Genomic DNA, 23,423 nt, shown 5'->3' with positions numbered 1-23,423 from the left:
CATCCATGCTCAAGTGTTTAGAGATTGCCATAATATTGCTGGAATATACTGTGACATGAAACACAAATCACTCACTGGTTTACTTCACAATATTCATCTTTTGTACATGTCAAGTAGACCCGTGAAGGTCCACTTTAGCATAGATCTTCGGAAACCCATGCTTGTTGTAAGAGGTGACTAACAGGATCTGGTAGTCAGGCTCGGTGACTTGGTTGATCCATGTCATCGTATCCCAATTGCTCATCGATGCTCATGATGTCAATCACTGGATTGTCTGGTCCAGATTTGATTATTAAAGAATGTGGGGGTCAACAACAAACGAACAAATAAACATGTCAAGGCTACAAAAAATACCAATGTTTATTCCTGGCAAATTACTGTTAACATATATGTTTTTCTTTTCTTTCTTCAGGTGAGTCCAGACAAAATTCAGCTCAGTACCCAGAGGTAATTGTTTGAATTATCTACAATATTGGACTTGCCTTGTCCGACGATTGTGGTGACCCAACTTGACCCTTTCAGGATAATACAGTAGGCAGTTATAGCTGAGATATCCAATATGGTTGCCGATGTCCATCTTATACTTCTTAAACAGATGTATAGTTTTGAGTGCCCATTATGCTACATGTTCCCTCTTCAGCTCTAAACTATATTTTCCACAAAGTAAAATATCTTTGAAGATCCGTGTTAGAATAGGTCTTCAGAAACCCATGATGCTGTTAAAGTATGTTTGTAGTAAGAGGCAACTAATGGGATCGTGTGTTCAGGCATGCTGAATTAGTTGATGCATGTCATTATATATCCCAGTTGCGTAGATTGATGCTTGCGTAGATTCAATCACTGGATTGTCTGACGAAGGCGCAATTATATACAGACCGCGGTCATATAGTTGGAATATTGCTGAGTGCGGAGTTAAACAACAAACAAACACAAAGTAAAATCTAAACAATCTCTCAAATTAATTTTTGATCATGGACCAAGAGATGACCTCACCCAATTTAGATTTATTTATTTAATTCATCTGGTGTTGATGCACATAAATAAATGTACCTGTGTCTTTAGATAAATTCCTGTTACTGTGTCTATTTGATGAGAATAAAAGTTCAAACATGTGAGCTACAGACCCATTGCTCTGTTCTAACAGTTGAAAATGTCTGTCTCAAAGCTTTGTTTGTGTATCATATCTATGTTGTTTAACTAGTGAAGATTTTTTTATCTTCTAATTTTATTATAAAACCTTATGTGGATTATTGTTTTAGAATCTTTAATGTTTCATGATTTATAATATCCCTTTAGCAAGATATTTGATCAGGTTTTTCAATTTTTTAAACCTTGTTTAAACAGTCACAGAAACGCTTTGCTTCGAAGACGTGAATTTGTTAATCTGGTATGTTGACATCTCCCTCCTCTGTGGTGACTTGTGGTGATAACGATCCTGCATTTCATGGACAAGGACATTTTGATGGACATTCTTGTGTACCTGCTTTATTGTCTCTGTGACTAGGCATTAAGTCAGTATTTGTTTTGTCCTCAAAACATGAGAGCATGAAAGATTAATACTTGAATATTTTGATTAAAAACTGGAAATAGCCAGAATTAAGCCTGGTTACATTGGAGTGTTTGCTCAGAATTTTTGTTTCGTTTTCATAGGGAAATGAGACAGCCCTAGAGAATTCTAAATAAAGCTTTAAAAAATTCTCTTTGTCAATCTGTATTTTCAAAAATCAAAACTTTGATGTGATCCATGGAAAAATTGGTTATTTAATGAATTTATTGATTGGTGTTCAAGGGAAAAAATCATGAACTTTGACAAATATTATCGGCAAACATATTTAGCTTGCCAGCCCATGTTCCTAAGTCAAGAAAGGTGTTTTTGTTCGAGCTCATGCATGCTGTAATCGAAGAGTCCGAGAGTGGGGATTGATGATTGACGATTGCCAATATCATCACCGGACAGTCTGACCCCAACCCACATGGGCTCCGCTATGCGTCAATTTCCAGCACTTAATCAATTGCTGATCCTCTTTGATCAATGACAGTAATATCTATGTAAATGACAAATTTCCCTTAGGGTAAAATGAGCGGAACTGCAGCTAATTGTAATATATTTCACCTATCTCTAATGTGATTGCAGTAGCAAAGGTTTCATTAACTGTATGTTTTTAGCTAAGATTTGTATTTAGAGGGTTTATTTTTGTGTGTGGTCTGTGTGACTTGAATTTGGTTTGAATGGGTAGTTTTCGCAGATGCTTGGTTTCAAAGCATTGGTGAATGGCCTGTCAGCTTGATGATCAATTTATCCTGAGTTTTTGTTCTTGCAAGGCTTCTGGGAATGCTTGCTTGGCCCACCTGTCATTCTAAAATCCACATTTTCATCTTAAGCTGTTTGGGGAAATTAGATGGTCGATACTGTGCTTAGTTAGATTTCACTTATATTAGGCAGTTCGAAAGTGCAGCTTGCTTAATATTGACAAGAAATTAGTTTTCAGGCTGCGGCTGAATATTCATGAAGGAAAAATTGATCTGTCAATACAAAAAAGTCTGTAATTATGCAAAACTGTCCATTTTGGATGTGTTAATTGTAGAAAAGCAACAAAATATAAGTTGTTTTTTTTGTGAGGAAGTTTGACTGTTTTTAATAAAGGGCTAAAGAAACTAAATATTGAACATTTGGAAGTGGAAGGGGATGGAATAATTGATGGTGAATTGAGTATTCTGACGACATGGATCAATGATCATTCCATCAGCCACTGGTGTGCCTGATCCAGGAGGGCTCAGTTAGTTGAGATAATTGTGTTGTTGAAACCCATTCACTCACTCACTCACTCACAACTTGTTCAGGGACAGCCTGGTGGTTGAAGTGTTCACTTGTCACACCTAAGACTCACTCACTCACATATTTCAACATAGAAGACAACTACTGTATTTTTTGTACATTATTTTGACCATGTGTTTTTTCGGAGATTAACATGTTTACAGATTTGCTGTGTTTATTCTTCAGTGTCCAGAAATATTATTAGGAACCGATTGCTTTAGCCATGTAATCAATTACTCAATTACATCTGCAAAGTGTGTGTATAGGCATTTTGAATCCAAAAAAGTATCATTAATTTTCCATAGAACTTTATGGTTATATACTGAGACAGCTGATGACATCATTCTGGAATGTAGTGACGTCTTTTAACAATGGATGAAAATGAATTTTGAATGTTTCCATGGAAAGGGCTAAGCAGAAAAGCAAGACAGCATAAAAAATCAAATAAGGCAAAGTCTTTCTTTAACATTTTAATCTTACTGAATTCAGTATTCATGTTTCCCAAATATAGGTACTTGAAAAAAAGAATATATTTATCATTCATAATATTCATATAAAATGAAAAGGATAGTGTTAGGCCCATTGAATTTTTTTGCTCTCAAATTTCACACACTCAAGATGAAAATAAGATGAAACCTTAAGTTAGCTAAAATGTAGAACTTTTGTCAGTTGTGATTTATGATGTGTTTCTTGTATGTATCAGCAGGATTTTGGCTGGTGTTCTTCTGATCTTCTTTAAGTAATATTTTGTAGCCAGCAGAAGTAGAAGGACAAATAATAGATTAAGATTGGTTTTCCATGACTTCAGAATTAAAAGGAACCATCTGCTGTGCATGTGAGTGTCTAGATGCAGAGCTCCAGATCACTTTTTGAGCAATTGAGTTTTTACTCGAAGGTTTCTATTTTAATTGGGTTATTACATTTTTCATTTGGTAACAGATATTTTTTTCACTCACCCATTCATCACTCTATTGGGTTTTTCCCCAAATGAGTAAGCATTTTGAGATTTAAAAAAAAAATGAAATAATGTTTTAGATGTATATAATGGTTCTGGATATATTTTGACTCGGAAAGAAAATTAGCTCGTAATTGTGTTTCGGAAATTAGCTCCGTTGTACGCATGCTGAAAAGGCTTCATTGGGTATTTATGCGTGCCGTTTTCGAATGATTGAGTTTTTCATTTAATGCATGCGTTTCTGTACGGAAGTTAATTGAAAGTAATTGAATTTTGAATAGTTTTGGGGGGTATTTTACACAAATACACTTATCTGTCGCTCTGACATTGGTACATATTGTCCACACAAAGCACAGCCTGAGAAGGTGTATTTCTGTATTTCATTCAAAAGATATTCACATTTGCTTTTCTTATTTCGTGATTATTATGCTTCCTCCAAGAAGTGGGCCCTGGACGATCAAGGCTACCATCAGAGATGCCACACATTTTGAATGATAGAGAGTAAGACGAACATTCACATTCTGTGCCTCATCAGCCGCAGCTTACTGGGACACAGGTGGGCTAAATGATGGAATGCAGGAATATCATAAAAATGGAAGCATACAGTGATCAAAGGCTGTCATTATCAATTACGTCAGAAGATTTAGACCCTGCTTGAAGGGGAAGTTGAAAAAACTAGCTATGATCATTAGTTTATTCAGAAAAGTACGTAGCCTTGTCGGGATAAGACGAGAATAATTGATACTAAAGTGAATAAAATTCTACAGTAATATGGGAAGCAGAATAATGGTGAATAAATTGTTGAGTGCAGGATGGAAGTGCTCATGCCCTCCAGGGAATAAGACTTCTTCTAAATTACAGTAAGGACTGTAGTTGTGAGGCCTATCATAGTAGTGCAATACATCAATTGATTTTACTTGTAAAACATAGCTGTGGGCATTTGAAGAAGTGAGATTTAATGAAATTACAAGCTTGTGTGTTGCTTATTTATACATATATCATTGGAATACTTTTATAGATGTTGGCAGTGCATAAGCATTTTTGCAAGTTTGATGCTTTTGATATTTTTCTAGTCATTGAATTTGAAAAGGCTTTGCATCAGTGATTGAAATGCATTATGGATGCAACCAGAGTTGCCCAATTACACAAACAGGGCTCCCTGGGTCATGGAAGTTCAATGTCAGGGACTTGGCATGGAAAGGTGCTTTTATCAATAATTTGGTTGCATTCAAAGTCTTGAATTATTTTAACTAAATGTTCTTAATCTGTATGGTTACAGGTTTGATATTAAAATATGGCTGTGATTTATTCTTATTTTTTTATGTGCTTTTACATAATTAATTATTTCATTTTTCAAAAGTATTTCATTTAATACCTATGTCTGAAATTCAAGGAACTATTTTTTTTGTACCTCTTATCAGGTCTGGAAAATATATAGAAAATCAGTAGGTAGGTCAGTTATGACAGATGTGCAAGCGACCTAGTGAAGTGATCAAGGCACTAGGACTATTCCAGTAGATGCAACACTATTTATTTCCATTGAAACCTTTGTCATAGTTCGCCTCAGGGTGTTTTCTCAATATACGTACCTAAGCTATGAGTGATTGTAATGCTGTAGTCAACAATATTGCACCTATTCCACAGCCACCTGTCACTATCAAATCTGGCCAGACAAACCTTGATTGACACCAGATCAGCCAGGTCACACGTTGCTGCCACCCAATCCCCAGTTTAATCAGCTGACCAAACATGGAATAAAGGCGGCTTATTCAGAATGCTGGCAATATTGATGTTACAATAACCAAATCCCAAAATATGACTAGTGTCCACGTTAACCACCTTGATCGACAAATACAATCGATATACGATGCCAGACACTGCTGTCTGTTAATTCAGGATCAAGTTTTGAGATTGATCTGGTGTGAGGGATGTTTGAAATTCCAATGACAAAGAACAGCATCATTACTACACAGTTGGTTTTGTCTGCCACAGTAGACTTGCAGCTCACACGGATTGGAGGACCATGACAAAACATATGTCATGCACAGGAACAAACAGTTTTCTCTCTGACGTTACGTTCTACAAGGTCTAGTAAACACAAATAACAAGGGTCATTTTGGGTGGACATGGATTTGCTTTTTGTTGTACAGGCTCCTATATATATAGGTTCCAAATGAGCAATTACCTATGCCAATAGTGCAAGATTATGGTAATGCTGAGCTGAACACTTGGTGTCTACTGTGTACGTGACTTGACTTACTGCTCATTTGTAATAGCCTTCTATATATAAATATTCTAAAAATGGGTAGAATCATTTGTGAATTTTCTGTCAAATTTGGTTGGTAATTCAATTGTTTGGCTGAATGTTTAAGAGAGCGAAATGAATGTTGAGTTTGGTATAAGAAAACGAATCATGTTACTGTTTGTCTCTTACTGGACAGTTTTCCAATAGCGCCAGACCCTAATTTGAGAAGGAAGGAAAATTCTTGCGAGGTTATAAATATTTATAGTTTTCATGAGAGGTGTCTTGGCTTGACAGGAAAGTGAAAGTTGAAAGTCAGTTATTTGCAATACTAAGGAGCATGGGTGTCCCAGTTGGGTACCACGTTTCTGTGCTGAGTTGTGTCCCTTAAGTGTGCTAGAGACCCATGATCGTGGGTTCAATCCCAGATTCCCCATGATAATGTTGCCACATTTGTCATCACCATGCTCATGTCTTGGGATTTATCAAGGTTGTAAATGCCTGATGTGTACATCAGTTCATGCTTTTCTCCCACGTGAAGCTGCAGTGCCGTGTTATAACTGAATTACTGTCAAAGTGGTTTTTGACAGAAACCCATTTACTAACTCGCTTATGTTGTCTTGAAGTGAAAAAAATAGTTGTATTTTCTGTTTCAGTTTTGGCAACATCTAACCCCTCCTTGTAACTGAACTTCAGGAATGTTAACGATTGCATACACTGTCACAGGAATACAGAGTAACATTGTCTAACTACATCTAGTTATTGACCCGTGAAGATTCGGGGTGGAATAGGTCTTTAGCAACCCATAATAGGTCTTCAGCAACCCATAATAGGTCTTCAGCAACCAATAATAGGTCTTCACAACCCATGTTTGCCGTAATAGGCGACTATGCTTGTCGTAAGAGGCGACAAACCGGATCGGGTGGTCAGGCTTGCTGACTTGGTTGATGTATATCATTGTATCCCGATTGTGTGGATCGATGCTCATGATGTCAATCACTGGATTTCTGGTCCAGACTTGATTATGTACGGACCACTGTCATATAGCTGGAATATTGCTGAGTGTGGCATTAAACAAGAAACAAACAATCATCTAGTTATTGATATACTTACAAAGAGATTCATGATCCTGTTGACTGTTTACATTCTGATGAAATATATGTCCGGGAATTGTAATTAGTGTAAATAATATACCTAAAAGGATTTTTTTCCTTCTAAATAACTTATTTTTTTATCAAATTTTTGACATAATTTAAACATAGCCTTCTGTGAAACAGCATATATATATATTTCAAATTAGGCTCAATGGAGGATTGTCTTCCCTTGCCAGGGTTTACACCATTCCTTCACTCTGAACAGATAACTTATAGTTCCTCACAGCTTGTTGGTTATTCTAAGTGTGTTGCGCTGAGAGTTCTGTGAACCCCAACTGATTTGCCCAGGGCATTTCTCCCTCAGTAAACAGATCAAGTCTATAGCCTGCAGCAGCACCATTTACATGGTTAATCTTCATCATCAGCATTTAAAGATGGGTTCTGCCTGTAGTCTGGGCCTAGCTGCTCTCAGATGATCATCAGATGTTGTGGAGGGATCCGTTATTAATCAAAGTGGCACCAGTCATTTATTGTAGGGGGTAAGAAGGTCAAGGGAAGGTCATGGACAGATATAACAAGTTTCGGAGAAGATAGTGATGAAAATATTCATTAATGGGAATGGTCATTAAAAAATGGCCAATTACTTTACAGATCTATGTTGAGATTTTCATATCAAACAACTGACAGTATGTCTTAAACATTATACACAGGGTACGATTTCATTCAATGAGTTATGCAACCAAAATACTGGCAGCACCAATTTATCATAAATTGAAACACTGTATTTTTAGTTATTTTGAATATTAAATAAATTCAAAGAGAACATAAACTTGAGATGTGCTCCAGTATTTTATTTGGGGTAATTCTGTATATGGCTTTTCAAATGATATCCAGTAAACAACCTCAAAAAAGAATTCTGTTTTCCACTGTTGTCAAATATAACTGCTGTGGTGGGAAATGTTACCTGCATTGGGTGCTTCCTGGCAATAAATGTTACTGCACTAGCAATGTTATATCTGCACTGGTGCTGCTTAGATGTAGCAAACTCAACCCTGATAAGCATATATTTTTGTAATATGGCCTCTTTTGTACGAAGCATTATGAAAAGATTCCACCCTCACTGATTGGTCCTTGTCAGTTATTATCAGATTATTATAAATTGAGTTTGCAACAAATGTAATTATTTGGATTAACAAACCACTGTGGAAAAGTTATCTGCAGGCATCTCCTGATTCTCAGTCTTGATAAGTAAATAAAAACACCTCCAGTCTGTGTGGGTGTAGCAGTGTTTGACTTCTATTCAGAACTGAATATACCTGAACTTTGATAACATCATTGTTTGTTCAGAAGTTACTTTTATCATCTGTCTAGACAATCATCCAAATGGGAGATCATATAATGTTTCATTACACATCTATGAGACTAAATGCAAATATTAGTGTGTTACAAGAAGCTGATCTGTGGAATCTCTTTGAGATTAACAGAAGTTAGTTTTTAGAGTAAGTATCATGTGGACATGGGCATGCATAGCATGTGTTATTTGGAAACAGTGTTTAAGCCTGTGGTTGGTTGGTTTGTTGTTTAACACAGCACTCAGCAATATTACAGCTATATGACGGCGGTCTGTAAATAATCGAGTCTTGACCAGACAATCCAGTGATTAATATCATGAGCATCGATCCACGCAATTGGGATCGATGACATGCATCAACCAAGTCAGCAAGTTAGCAAGTCTGACCACCAGTTCCAGTCGCCTCTTAAGACAAGCATAGAAAGAGTAAGGATAATGGGGTTATTCTGACCTAGATACGGGTTGCTGGAGTTACCTACATCAAACACATATAATTGCTTCAAGAAGTCATAGTTATGACCCTACCATTCAAGGTATCTTGTCTGCCCAACATACAAGCATGTGTTCCTGTTAATGACCTTGTCAGCATATCTTGGAATGTCATGCAAGAACCTGTCAGAGCTCTCAGTCTCTGGAACATCTGATGGTACGAGACAAGAATATCACAGTGACTCTACTATTTAGGTTATGCTCGAGAATAATGCACATACTAAGAACATCCGACCTTTACAGATATTGCAAAATGAGTCCATTTGGTGTTACTGTTTATGGTGATTACTTTCTGATGTTGTGTATGATGAGGTGTTGTATGCCTGGCAGATCAATATATGCTGCATTCCTCTCAGAATAATGAAATGGAGAATATATTCCTGGCATTGAATTAAGGTTAGTTTTTTAGTTAATATACGTTTGTTCTGATTTAACTATACATCTCGCCTTTGTGACAAGTTTGGAAAATTCTAACTGCAGCATGATGGGAAACAAGTGAACTTTCACAATCCATCACTTTGAGTTTTTTCGTGTAAGGTAAGTTTGCAGAATGGCAGCATTGCTTGTAATGTATGGGGTTGTTTGATTGAAGAGAATAAGAAGATGTGTCCTTGAAATTAGGGCAGTTTTGTTTAGGGTAGGGTTTGACTTAACATGTGTACATTTTTTTTTAGGGTCATCGAAAATGTGCTTTTATTTGGCTGTAAAATTAGACTTATATGAGTAAGGTTTTTATGATATGTACATTTGAAGGGAGATTCTGAAAACGTTTGAAAGATAGGGTTCAAATACCAGATTGGCTGAGATCAGGATCATTGGTTTGTAGGCTACATACCCATACATTTATTTTCACCAAAGTCGTAAACATTTATAACCTGTGTCACTTTGGGTTTTCCATATACTATAGCTGACATGCTGTAATATGATGGAAATGTTCAAAGCAGCATTAATGTCAGCTCACTCACAATGTCATCTCAAGGTTGAAGGAATATTGTGATATATGCGGAGAGTTTTTGTGTACATTATTAAGTATGTATTCATTTAAAAAGCAATTTGTTTGGAGACTGTTATGGATCAAACTCATTTCCTCTTTACCATTCATACATATGTCATGCTATTAGACTAGATAAACAAGTGGAATCTAAGTGGATTCATTATCTCATTGTCTTTGACTGATAGAATTGGTGGTTAGAGAGATATTTAGAAGAAAGTCTTCTGTGTAGATTCTGGCAGATCCTGAGACTCTGATACTTGAAGGAAACGGCGGCTAGAATAGGTGACTAGTGTCAGTGATATATAAATGTTGCTGTAGAATGGATAGTACTAAGATGGGTGTAGACAACCTGGGAACTGTCATCAAATGTTCTGTCTCCGGTCACTACTGTGTCCTGTGCTCCTCTCGTTCACTTATACAATGATATATGACACCCTATCTTTGACTTTAGTCTAAAGACTTGCCTTCATCACTTCATTTGGCGATAGATTGACTTAAAACATGTGCAAAAGGACTCCTGATGCACGACAGTTTGAGGTGCACAGTGAAGAGACTTCCTTAAGGTGTTGCTGGTTGCCAGGTTCTACTGGTCAAGAATCAGCCGAGTTCTGGGACACTTGATCGGTCAGCACGATGTTGGTGGGTTTCCACAAATGGGTAACATCTACATCTGCTGGCAGTCTGAGGCTCGTCGACTTGGTTGATTATCGTCTTCGTATCCAAATTGTGCAGCTTGATGCTCATGGTGTCAATTACTGGATTGTCTGGTCCAGATTCGATTATTGACATTATTGGCGTTAAACAACAAACAAACGAAACAATCAAACAAACTCATCCTTGGAAATAACTATAAATAAACAAGTCAATGTTTAACATCTGCTATCCGCATCATGTTCTTTTTTCAAACTCTTGGCCATAGGGTAGCCTAATGGTTAAAGTATTTGCTTGTCACACGGAAGACCCGTGTTCGATTTTCGACATGGGTACAATGTGTGAAGCCCATTTCTGGTGTCCCCAGCCGTGATATTGCTGGAATATTGCAAAAAGCAGTGTAAAATCATACTCACTCACTCACTCACTCACTCACTCACGCACGCACGCACGCACGCACGCACGCACGCACGCACTCACACTCACTCACTCACTCACTCACTCACTCACTCACTCACTCACTCACTCACGCACGCACGCACGCACGCACGCACTCACTCACTCACTCTTCAAACTCTGAAATGTTGTGAAATAACTAAAATACATTTGAAGGAGCGTAAACCTGAACTCCCTCACTCACTCCTGACTGAGATCAGGCTCCATGTCTTGTTTCAGTGGCTTGTGAAGGGGCAGAATTTCTGCACAGTCTCGTGAAAGTACTCTCTGTAGTTACCAATGAAAGGAACCCTATGTACAGGACCACATCATGCTATTTTTATATTTTAATATGACCTGAGCTTTGTCATGACCCAAAAATGGTCACATTCGGATGATATTCAGTCAATTAGGCCACAATCATATGAGGTTCAGATTACATTAATGCCACAGTCATGTTCAGATTACATTTAGGTCACAATATATCATGTTCAGATCACATGAAGGTCACAATATATCATGTTCAGATCACATGAAGGTCACAATATATCATGTTCAGTTCACATTAAGGTCACAATCATGTTCAGGTCACATTAAGGTCACAATATCTCATGTTCAGATCATATTAATGCCACAATCATGTTCAGGTCACATTAAGATCACAATATATCATGTTCAGGTCTCATTCAGGTCTCAATCATATGTTCAGATCACATTTAGGCCACAATCATGTTCAGGTCACATTAAGGTCACAATATATCACGTTCAGATCTCATTCAGGTCTCAATCAGATGTTCAGATCACTTAAAGGTCACAATATATCATGTTCAGATCACATTTAGGTCACACAATCACATGTTCAGATCACATTGAGGACTCAATCATATCATGTTCAGATCACATTTAGGTCACAATATATCATGTTCAGGTCTCATTCAGGTCTCAGTCATATGTTCAGATCACATGTAGGCCACAATCATGTTCAGGTCACATTAAGGTCACAATATATCATGTTCAGATCACATTTAGGTCACACAATCACATGTTCAGGTCACATTAAGATCACAATATATCATGTTCAGGACTCATTCAGGTCTCAATCATATGTTCAGATCACTATAAGGTCACAATATATCATGTTCAGATCACATTTAGGTCACAATATATCATGTTCAGGACTCATTCAGGTCTCAATCATATGTTCAGATCAATTTAAGGTCACAATATATCATGTTCAGATCACATTTAGGTCCTGTAAGGATCAGTGCAGTAGGCCCCCATTGCCTTAAGTTATTGGTGATGTTAGGTGACTGAAGCAGGAATGAGAATTGCACCTACCGTATATGACCGTGGATAAGCTGACCCCGTAGATAAGCCGAGGTGCTAACTTGACCATTGAAATATGAGAGAAAATGATATGACCTGCAGATAAGCCGAACCAGGATATGAAAGGCGAAGTCGGACTGCAAGACATGTGCCGGTATTAAAAAATATAAGATGAAAAACGTTGTAATTATATTGAAAAAGTCATTATTATTTCTAATAAAGATTTAACAAACCAGTCATCCACTTTCATAATGTGGGAAGCTGTTTCTCTTGGGTTTTTTTATTTCATAATGATCGTTATATGTCGCCATCAACAACAAGGCACCATTTTGTGAATCGGTGTATATAGAATTATGAACCTGTGAGAAAATATATCAGCTAGAGCGAAGACTCGCAGTTTGAATTCAGCATCGTAAGCATGGCGTATTCGTTTCAAACTCGTGATGAGATTGTCAGTCAGTAAAAATATACCAACTTTTATAACCCCCTTTACACCACTATTGTATGTTAATCCAATTGAATTAAATAAACTATCATACTATGAACACATTGAATGACCATCACTTACTCACAGGCTTCTGCAGTTTATTAACTAATCTCTCGAAAACAAAGGAATTAAGCCCCTACTCCCAACACGATCGCTAAGCACCCACAACTTGAAAATGTTTGTGTAAACAACATGACAATACCAATCGGCCCGTTATTATCAGTGCTCATTTCCTTGTGTACCGGGATGCTTTTTAAAGAAGAAGAAGAAGAAAAGAAGAAGAAAATAGTTTTATTAGAGTGTCCCATGCTGCAGTACAAAATATATGGACATATAAACATTTCATTAAAAAAACAGCACCCGGCCAGTTGGCCTACGAGACACTAATTGAATAATGGTACATTTAAAATATAAAAAAAAGAAAAGAAAAAAAAAAGAAAGAAAAATTAGTTGTAACTTTGTATATTGCTACACCCACACCCACACCCGCACCCGCACCCGCACCCGCACCCGCACCCATACACCCACATACACATCCGCATTAAAATCCCGCTCAAAGCATACAAACAGGTAAGCATACAGACAGGTAAGCATACAGGACGCTCACAGCAATCTCATGCAGAACATTCACAGCAGTCTCATACAGAACACTCACAGGAATCTCATTCAGAACACTCACAGCAATCTCATACATGTCATACATCTATACACATATGCGTCCATATACACACAACTTAATTCATCAATCGTGTATACTAACCTACATGTATAACCAGCATACATACTAACATACCAACCTACATACATACCTATATCCATCAAACATTTAAACAACAGGAAGCAATCACAGTGGTCACCGTTTGTGACGTCACAGGAAACAGCTGATCACATGTTTTTGCAAATGGCGAACGGAATAACTCGCCGATACAGTTGTTTATTTTCCTCTTACAATAAAGGTAGACATTTGTTCACTATCAATTTATGAACTTTGCAAAACGTACGTAATAGCTATTGGCGATTTCATCTGGAGATTATATATTATAGCTGTGAATTACATATATTGTTACATGTAAAGATTGTGGAGTTTATGAAGAACGATAAACTTTGAACATTCAATTGAAAACTTATTATCGGAAGTAGTAACATGCATAACATTTTTTTAATAATGACAACATTGGTGTATAATAATAACTTTATTGATAATTTATAACAATAATGGCTCTAGTCGTGGCAACTTCCAAACTTTCGGGAAGTTGTAATCTATCGGACCGTCATTCAGGCGATGTTTCTGACAGATCACGATCTGAAAAATACTATCATGAAAGTGTATCTCGTGGATAAGCCGACCCCTTTCTGCAGAATCTTTTTTCTGGTCCTCAAAATTCGGCTTATACGCGGTCATATACGGTACTGTAGGGGGGTGGAGGACAGTGCTGTGAGCTCATCTGGATTGACCACTTATTGCTGATTGTGCTGGGTGGCGGGCTGGCTTGGCAGTAAGGCATTCACCCATCAATGTACAATGGTTCAAGCCCCTCTTGGTGTCACGAGTTGTGATATTGCTGGAAGATATTAAGGGCTGGGTAAACCTTACTCATTCATACCATACAGATCAACAAGCAACACCACAGGTCAGAACCATTTCGCTTATCTGTCTCAGGACGACGGCTTTATTCACCACATTGGAGCACATCCCTTATGGAAGGATGGTCCTCTGTGAAATAAAGAAGCATTGATGTTTATTTGAACATAATCTCCTTCACTGAATTTTTGTATGTATTTCACAGTTTCATTGGACAAAAAAGTTCCAAGCAAGCCTTCAGCATGCAAACCCCTTAAGTTTTGTAAGACTGATCCTGGCGCCTAGAGAATCAAGCAGTGGTGTATATCCATTATTATGCCATGAAGACGAGGTAACATAAAGCATTTGCTTCCAGCCGAAATATCCAGTGGGTTGCATTGAAATATTACTTATCGATTTGATGATTAAATAGACACCTCTCCAACTCAATAAATCACAAGGCTTCTATCTCCAGCCATTTTTTTTCTTGATTACATTCTTCGCTTTTTCTGACCCCCTTTCCATCACAATGATCAATTTGTCGAAATTTCTCCAGAAATAATTGCTTACTCACAGTTTTTCTAGCAGTGCTGACCAGGCATTGTGCTTCCATGCTGTTTTTCTCTTTTGCCCGGAGGCCATATTTTTGGTCGTTCTCACCCAATAGAGACTAAGATTTAGCAGTAATTGTTTTGTCAATAGCAAACAGAGATTGCAACTCTTGGATGATCATTAATGAAGATGGAGGACTGATTTTCCCTTTCCACGGTCATTGTAGAAGAATTTCACAATCTCTTGTCCATTAACAATTTTGAGGTTAAAAATTTAGATCTATGTGAAATGTGTTGTTGAATGAAAAGGTCATGCAAGATTTAGGAGTGCTTTCTGGCTGTTAAGCAGCACAGACTCCGACAACTGAGGGCGAGTTTTACTAGGTTTCTGATAAGAATGATCAGATCCCCCTTCTCTGTATTTGTTACAGGAGACTCATGGTCAGGTCAATGGCAGTGTAGCCCTAGCTCTCACTTTTTGTCAAGCCAAATATTTCTCAAACCAAAATTTTTCCCTTTGACAGAAAAATATTTGATCTAGACTGAATAATTTCCTTTGCAACCCCAATGCAGAGTTTCTTCATAAAAAGCATTGTTTATAGATTTTGTTAGGCTGAGGAAAACCCTACAATAAAGAAGAAATGACAGTTGGATTTGTGCTGCTGAGTATAAATAGTCTATATTTCCATCATTGTTCCTGTGAGGATCCGGGCAAAAGGGTCCTTAGAGGTTTAGATGGTTACAAGCAATCTGACTGTATGTTGTTGCTACCAACAGCCTTCTTCGATGTTCATGAATTCAGTCACTGGTTTGCCGGCAATGTTGTAGTTAGAGTTGCGAGCCATTGACACTAGTTTGTGCACCCCTCCTTCTCCAGACACATGTCAACTGTCATACGACCCCCCTTTTTCTGACACCTTATATGTCAACTAAAATAATTTGGGTATTCTGTGGATCCCCCTTTTTCTGACACCTTATATGTCAACCAAAATAATTTGGGTATTCTGTGGACCCCCCTGCTTCAGACACCTTACATGTCAACCTTCATAATTTGGGTATTGTGTGCATCCACTTTTCAAAGACCTTACATGTCAGCCTTTGCGATTTGGCTTTTCTGTGCACCCCAATTTTCAAACAGCTTACATGTCAACCTTCATGATTTGGGTATTATGTGCAGCCCCCTTTTTTCGACATCCTGGATCTGCCTCTGTTTCATCATAATTTGTCGAATGGCATGTATTCTCGTCCTTGAGTGTCTTCAAGCAGCCTCTGTGATATGGTATCATGTTGCTGACCATTCATTCACTTCCCCTCTGTGTCTCCCCTAACAGCAAACACTGATAGTTGGGTCAGATCGGCCATTTACTCCCGCCGACTGATTGATTACAGCTATGTATCTGTCGTTATTCTTGGAGAGATGCTACTAATTGCTCTATCTGTAGTTCAGTAGTCCGCTTAGATTAGTAAATCATCCGAGTTGTTATTGCAGAGTTGTCTCATTTGTTTGTGTTATTTCCTGCAAGCCAGACTCCATTAACTTCTTGTGTGTATATGGGGGAAAAGTACTTATTTGTTTCAATGGTAGGAAGTACAGACTTTTACGAGCTGAGCAGTCTTCGATCTCTGGGTATGCAAGAACGATGAGATCGTATGATCCCTTCCACCCTGCTTTTGACAAATGTAACAGATTAATAATTACAAGATTTCAAGTAATTTGACCTGCATTGTAGCCCCACAGTGAATTCTCAGTATGGATACTCAAAGTGCCAACAATGGGCGTGTAAATGTCTCATCATCATGACGTCAAGATGTCCAACTGACGACCAGCGGACATATATGGGTTTTTAGAAGACACTGACTGGCAAATTAGATAGCCATGTGTCTTCACAAGTGTAGATTGGTATTCAATTGAACATTATATATTACAGAGACAACAGTGCATCTCAGTATTTCCATCGACCAATCCAATTACTGTGTAGAAGCATTGAAACCTCTAATCCAGATGGGATCTTCTCTGATGGGCCTGCATAATCAACTCTGGTTCTCTATTGAACACAAACTCAGGTTGACAATCTAGTTCCATGAGACAACAGGTGGTTACCCTAATTAAACAAGAGACATCACTGAGAGCTCTAATCAGGCAATCTTGCCCAGACTGGACACTGACGACCTGTGCGTCCTACCTTCTACTTTCTCCTCTCGTTGAGATGCTGTCAGTGATTACAACACAACCTGATGCTGGGACAAACAGGGCATGTCCAATTACTTGCTATACTTGTAGTTGTTGAAAAATTGTTTCCAGACTCGCTTACATTTTCCAGCTTAGACCCTTTGGGGAAAGGGTTTATATTTGTCTACAGGCTGACCTCCTGCTTATAGGTACAGTTTATTGCTAGGTAGATATTGCTCCCCTGAATTGATATAACACTGTATAAGCAGTTATTAACTCCCTCACTCTCTTTCTCTGGATTCAGGAGCAAAAGAGGTCCCCAGTGCTAGACTCAGTGCTAGACTCGGTGCTATACTTGGTGCTTGACTCAGTGCTTGACTTGGTGCTAGACTCCGTGCTAGGCTTGGTGCTAGACTTGGTGCTAGAGTCTATGCTAGACTCGGTGGTTGACTCAGTGCTAGACTCGGTGCTAGACTCAATTGTTGACTCTGTGCTAGACTCTGTGCTAGACTCTGTGCTAGACTAGGTGGTTGACTCAGTGCTAGACTCGGTGCTCGACTTGGTGCTAGACTCGGTTATTTAAGAAGATGTCTACATTCAGAGACAAACTTTAGTGTTTACCTATAAGGACAGCAAGATGCAACAGCAGCGGAACCACAATCTGTTGAATGATGTCAACTATGACGTTGTTTCTGGTGTGACATCATTCTGACCTCACGTCACAATAAGATTTGAATGACATCAACAATGCCGTCCGGATGACGGAAACAATACACGTCACGTCTCGTGACGTGATTTAACCCTAGGGCACATATGATTGTTATGGATCCCGATATATTTGCCCTCGTAGGTAATAAATGTACTTTTGCTCCATTAAACTAGACCAACAGAAGGGAAATGATGAAGATATGTCTATGTCTAATGAACAATTAGATTTATTTATACGAGGATTCAGGAATTGAAATGAGTACTGTGAAACTAAATGACAGGAAAAGGGGCAAATTGCTTATTAACTTGTTTGGTTGGTTGGTTTGTTGTTTAACACCGCACTCAGCAATATTCCAGCTTTATGACGGCAGTCTGTAAATAATCGAGTCTGGACCAGACAATCCAGTGATTAATATCATGAGCATCGATCCGCGCAATTGGGATCGATGACATGCATCAACCAAGTGAGTGAGCCTGACCACCTGATCCCGTTACTCGCCTTTTGTGTGTGTGTGTGTGTGTGTGTGTGTGTGTGTGTGTGTGTGTGTGTGTGTGTGTGTGTGTGTGTGTGTGTGTGTGTGTGTGTGTAGATTGGTCAAATGTAGTCTTCTTGAGAGCACCCTTCAATTTCAAAGGGCACATCTAAACATCTGTATGATGAGAAAAGAGAATTTCATCCAAGTGTCTTTTGATGTCCGATATATCAACACGTCTAATTGTCATATACAATAAGTCTCCAACTTTTTCTGTTTGTAATAACAAGTGTCCTGAGTGAAAAAAGTACAGCTAATCTGCTTCAGTGGCTGAGAGATTTGTGATGCCCTTTGATGGTAACCGATGATGGGCTGCAATGCATAGATGAAATGCCTGAGTTCTGACCAAGCAGTATGCAGATAAAAAATAGTCAAAATTTGGATGATCAGACATACTTCTATCACAGGCATACCTTACACTTCTAAGGTTAAACTTGCCCTAGAAATGATATGCATGGAAACTGGAACTCTGCACCAGTGCCGGAGGCAGAGAGAGGTGAACTTCTGTGAACACTGGGAGTAATCTTATCACAGTGATGGAGTGATTCTTACTGTGTCAAACAGAGCAGTTCCTACATCAGAAACATAAACCCTGTGGATTTGGCGGCTGGCGAGGACCTTAGTACCTTGCAAAAGCTGACAAATGGTGGTACTGGCAATGGCTTCTGCATATGGGTATTACTTGGATGGGTGATCAAACGGTATGTGGTCTTGGTTTAAAACGTATCAAACATGGTGTAGTTATTGACATAAAATAACCCAAACCTTTGTCTTTTATGAGTAAGATGGAAGGAAAACTAACCTTAAAATTGAGGTGAACAATTGGTTATCTTGCTTATCTTGTGACTTTCGAAGTGTGATTTGTACTGATTTCAGGTTAGTCTATAACGCTTGATCAATCGGCTCATTCGACTGTATTGTAACAGTGTATTGTGGTCTGAAATCTAAATGGTAGTTACACTTACGTATCCAACCAACACAGATGCTTGAAGTCTAATGAGAAATTAATGACTGAACGGGGAGCTTTCATTATGTCGCACCTGAGAAGAGGTTTATTACAAGACATGTGTTATTCCGCATGTTTGATTCACATCAATTATTCAGCAGTGCAATTTTCTGTAACACTGATTTATTTCGTTAAGTCTTGTTCCCAAGTCTGGAGCCATATCAGATGTTTGGAGCAAACACGGAGTGGAGTCACATTAATTTCCGTCCAAGTGTGCTATAAAGGAAGATACGATCTTTCATGCGGTTTGATCATGCTTGAGCACAAAAATAGTCTCGATTCAGCCGTAGGTTTTATGAATTTCGTATTCTGAGTTAAGTCTGATCGCTGAGGTGATTTTGATTGCTTGGGATATGTGTCATGTGAGCTTTGGCTTGAAGCCTTTGTCGTGATCGTGGACACTCTGGCCGGATGTATTGACGCTCTGGTGCAGACTAACGACCAGGACAAATATCGCCGTGGCTGCTGCCAGAGTAGTTTCGTCTGATGATACTAGGGTCGGCAACTCTCGTGAGTATCTCGGTATACATTGTTGTTGCTTGGGTACCTCTGTGGTATTGATTTTCTCAACTAGTAGTTTTTATAACGAAACGCTCATCCGACTTTCTGCCAACTTGTATCATACAATTGCTGCTGCTGTTTATGCGGGGGTAAGTATGATATCTCCATGCCAGGCTTACATGTTTCCAAAGATAATTACAATGTCTTCCCCATTTCAATCAACAGCCAAATGAAAGCTTTTTCTGCCTCCACGAGCGATATTCAGGTTTGTGTTATATTTTCCATTGAATGTTCCATGTGTCTTGTCTTGAAAGTTTTTATGATTCTTGTCAAAGATTTAGGGCTCGGAAACGCGGAGTTACAGATGTGATCACATTGGTATAAAGCCTGTTGCCATGTTGATAGGGCTTGAGCCAACCATAAAATATTCATTGTTAGAGATTAGGAACACTTTCCCCCTCCTGTTACATAAATCTCCATTTTCTAATATTGATTAGAGTATCATATCTCCTTAATGCCTGATTGGGCTGCCCGCAAAGCCCAAACCACTCGTAATGCCTTTTTTATGCTTAAAAAAGTGCATTATGTATGTGCTATGCTTGCTGGGGTAATGGTATTTGTTTATCGTGTAATAGGAAGCATTCGATCTATGGAGGAGACGTGATCAGATGGTTTTTGTTGCATAAAGAGAAGATTCTGGAAATAACAAACAAAAGACGTTCAAAGGGTTTTCCAATTTGAAGACAGTAAGACCGATTTCTTTGCTTTCTGTAGTGACTCTTGCCATTCTGAATGATGCTTTTGTGTTTTCATTTTGTCAGGCTGAGATTAATTATGTCTCTTTAACTCCACAGTTGGCAAATTTTACAGTGCTACATGAAGTTCGTTTCATTATGGATGGACATGTAGGATAGTTGTTTCAGCATAAAAAATATGTTTTGCCAACAGAAGATGTTATTGAGGATAATGAAGAATTGTTCCCATTTGGCTGCTGATAGTGGGAACTCAGGATTAAATGTCTCGCTGAAATATCAACTGTTTATCCACATTGTCTGCTGCTACACTGGGGCCCAGCAAGTATTGGTTCATCTCAATGTTTGTAATAATGTGATACTTGTATCATGAAGCAACTTTATGAATGTATATGATTGTGGACATGAATGGTAAAATATGCTTTTCTAATAATGTGTACACAAGTTTTCAAGCCACTGTTAATTTGATTGAGTCACTGTTCGGTGAAAATGGAATACCGGTGCTAAACAAGTGCTGACTTTTCATATGTTGTAAATTGTAAAATATGTTCCGAACTAAGTATCAAGACGGTTTCTTAATGTAACATGGTGGTAGCCTACTCTTTAAGGTATTCGTTCGTCATGACAACTCCCCCAAGTTTGATTCAAAATGTAAAACCATTCAATTTAGCTGTAAATCATTACACATGACAGCATTCATGATTCAAATGCACACAATCAAGTATTTCCCTTTTGGGAACAAATGGCAAACAAATTTCATGATTCAATTGAAATAATTTCCCCAAAGATGCACAGAGATTTAGCAGCCAATAATATTTGATGATTTATCAGTTAGAACAAACTGTACAACCAATGACTGATGATAACATCCCAATCAATTTGCAAAACTAGTATCTAGTGATATTCCATAAGTCAAATTGAGTTTACTAATCGTAACTGTTTAGATGGCAGAATTTCTGCACTAACAGGCTCCACACTCAATAGGATCCACACGAACAAGATCTACCCCAACAAGACCCATACTAACAAAGTCGAGACTGACAGGGAACAGGGTCTACACTAATAAGGTCCACAGTGTCAGGGTCCACACCAATAAGGTCCACACTGTCAGGGTCCACACCAATAAGGTCTACAGTGTCAGGGTCCATACCAATAAGGTCCACACTGTCAGGGTCAACACCAATTAGGTCCACAGTGTCAGGGTCCATACCAATAAGGTCCATCTGTCAGGGTCCACACCAATAAGGTTCACACTGTCAGGGTCAACACCAATAAGGTCCACGCTGTCAGGGTCCACACCAATAAGGTCCATCTGTCAGGGTCCACACCAATAAGGTCCATACTGTCAGGGTCCACACCAATAAGGTCCAGTGTCAGGGTCCACCCCAGTAAGGTCCATCTGTCAGGGTCCACACCAATAAGGTCCATCTGTCAGGGTCCACACCAATAAGGTCCACACTGTCAGGGTCCACACCAGTAAGGTCCAGTGTCAGGGTCCACATCATTAAGGTCCACACTGTCAGGGTCCACACCAATAAGGTCCACACTGTCAGGGTCCACACCAGTAAGGTCCAGTGTCAGGGTCCACACCAGTAAGGTCCATCTGTCAGGGTCCACACCAATAAGGTCCACACTGTCAGGGTCCACACCAGTAAGGTCCAGTGTCAGGGTCCACACCAGTAAGGTCCATCTGTCAGGGTCCACACCAATAAGGTCCATCTGTCAGGGTCCACACCATTAAGGTCCACACTGTCAGGGTCAACACCAATAAGGTCTACAGTGTCAGGGTCCACACCAATAAGGTCTACAGTGTCAGGGTCCATACCAATAAGGTCCACACTGTCAGGGTCAACACCAATAAGGTCCACAGTGTCAGGGTCCATACCAATAAGGTCTACGCTGTCAGGGTCCACACCAATAAGGTTCACACTGTCAGGGTCAACACCAATAAGGTCCACGCTGTCAGGGTCCACACCAATAAGGTCCAACTGTCAGGGTCCACACCAATAAGGTCCACACTGTCAGGGTCCACACCAGTAGGGTCCAGTGTCAGGGTCCACACCAGTAAGGTCCATCTGTCAGGGTCCACACCAATAAGGTCCATCTGTCAGGGTCCACACCAATAAGGTCCACACTGTCAGGGTCCACACCAGTAAGGTCCAGTGTCAGGGTCCACCCCAGTAAGGTCCATCTGTCAGGGTCCACACCAATAAGGTCCATCTGTCAGGGTCCACACCAATAAGGTCCACACTGTTAGGGTCCACACCAGTAAGGTCTAGTGTCAGGGTCCACACCATTAAGGTCCACACCATCAGGGTCAACAGCAATAAGGTCCACAGTGTCAGGGTCCAAACCAATAAGGTCCACACTGTCAGGGTCCACACTGTCAGGGTCAACAGCAATAAGGTCCATCTGCCAGGGTCAACAGCAATAAGGTCCACTGTGTCAGGGTCCACACCAATAAAGTCCATCTGTCAGGGTCCACACCAGTAAGGTCCACACTGTCAGGGTCAACAGCAATAAGGTCCACAGTGTCAGGGTCCACACCAATAAGGTCCATCTGTCAGGGTCCACACCAGTAAGGTCCAGTGTCAGGGTCCACACCAGTAAGGTCCACACTGTCAGGGTCAACAGCAATAAGGTCCACACTATAAGGGTCAACACCAGTAAGGTCCACACTGTCAGGGTCCACACCAGTAAGGTCCATCTGTCAGGGTCAACAGCAATAAGGTCCACAGTGTCAGGGTCCACACCAATAAGGTCCATCTGTCAGGGTCCACACCAGTAAGGTCCAGTGTCAGG

At 39.3% G+C, this 23,423-nt stretch overlaps 2 protein-coding genes across 4 annotated transcripts in view; one reads left to right on the top strand and one right to left on the bottom strand.

The window, feature by feature from the left end:
- Nucleotides 1–23,423, top strand: part of LOC124146151 (alpha-(1,6)-fucosyltransferase-like) — a 145,573-nt gene that overhangs the window by 63,685 nt on the left and 58,465 nt on the right. Inside the window, exon 3 of one of the 3 annotated variants that reach the window (XM_048402864.1) lies at nucleotides 413–447. The exons of 1 other annotated variant lie outside the window; for it this stretch is intronic. The gene's annotated coding sequence lies outside the window, so the exon portion shown is untranslated. Of the gene's footprint in view, nucleotides 1–412; nucleotides 448–19,177; nucleotides 20,616–23,423 lie in introns of those variants that run through there. One more of the 3 variants, XM_046516299.2, reaches the window with a different exon arrangement.
- LOC125384369 (protein LIAT1-like) lies at nucleotides 21,644–22,841 on the bottom strand. Its single transcript, XM_048403397.1, has 4 exons — nucleotides 22,713–22,841; nucleotides 22,430–22,609; nucleotides 22,122–22,340; nucleotides 21,644–21,844 (listed from the first exon to the last, which is right to left on the bottom strand). Exons 1-4 carry the CDS (start codon nucleotides 22,839–22,841, stop codon nucleotides 21,644–21,646), a joined length of 729 nt encoding a protein of 242 aa, XP_048259354.1.

Source organism: Haliotis rufescens, unplaced genomic scaffold, assembly GCF_023055435.1.
Source record: "Haliotis rufescens isolate VD_foot unplaced genomic scaffold, xgHalRufe1.0.p SCAF_3, whole genome shotgun sequence".
Classification (NCBI taxonomy): domain Eukaryota; kingdom Metazoa; phylum Mollusca; class Gastropoda; order Lepetellida; family Haliotidae; genus Haliotis; species Haliotis rufescens.
The sequence above is the reverse complement of the archived record's forward strand: the minus strand, read 5'-3'. Positions and strand labels throughout refer to the sequence as shown.

Excerpts from the sequence above, each read along its gene's own strand:
- LOC125384369 (XM_048403397.1), bottom strand. The coding sequence starts at position 22,841 with ATGGACCTTATTGGTGTGGACCCTGACAGATGGACCTTACTGGGGTGG. Across the intron at positions 22,341-22,429 it reads TTGGTATGGACCCTGACACT|ATGGACCTTATTGGTGTGGA; the intron begins GTAGACCTTATT and ends GGACCCTGACAG. Across the intron at positions 21,845-22,121 it reads ACAGTGTGGACCTTAATGAT|ATGGACCTTATTGGTATGGA; the intron begins GTGGACCCTGAC and ends GGACCCTGACAG.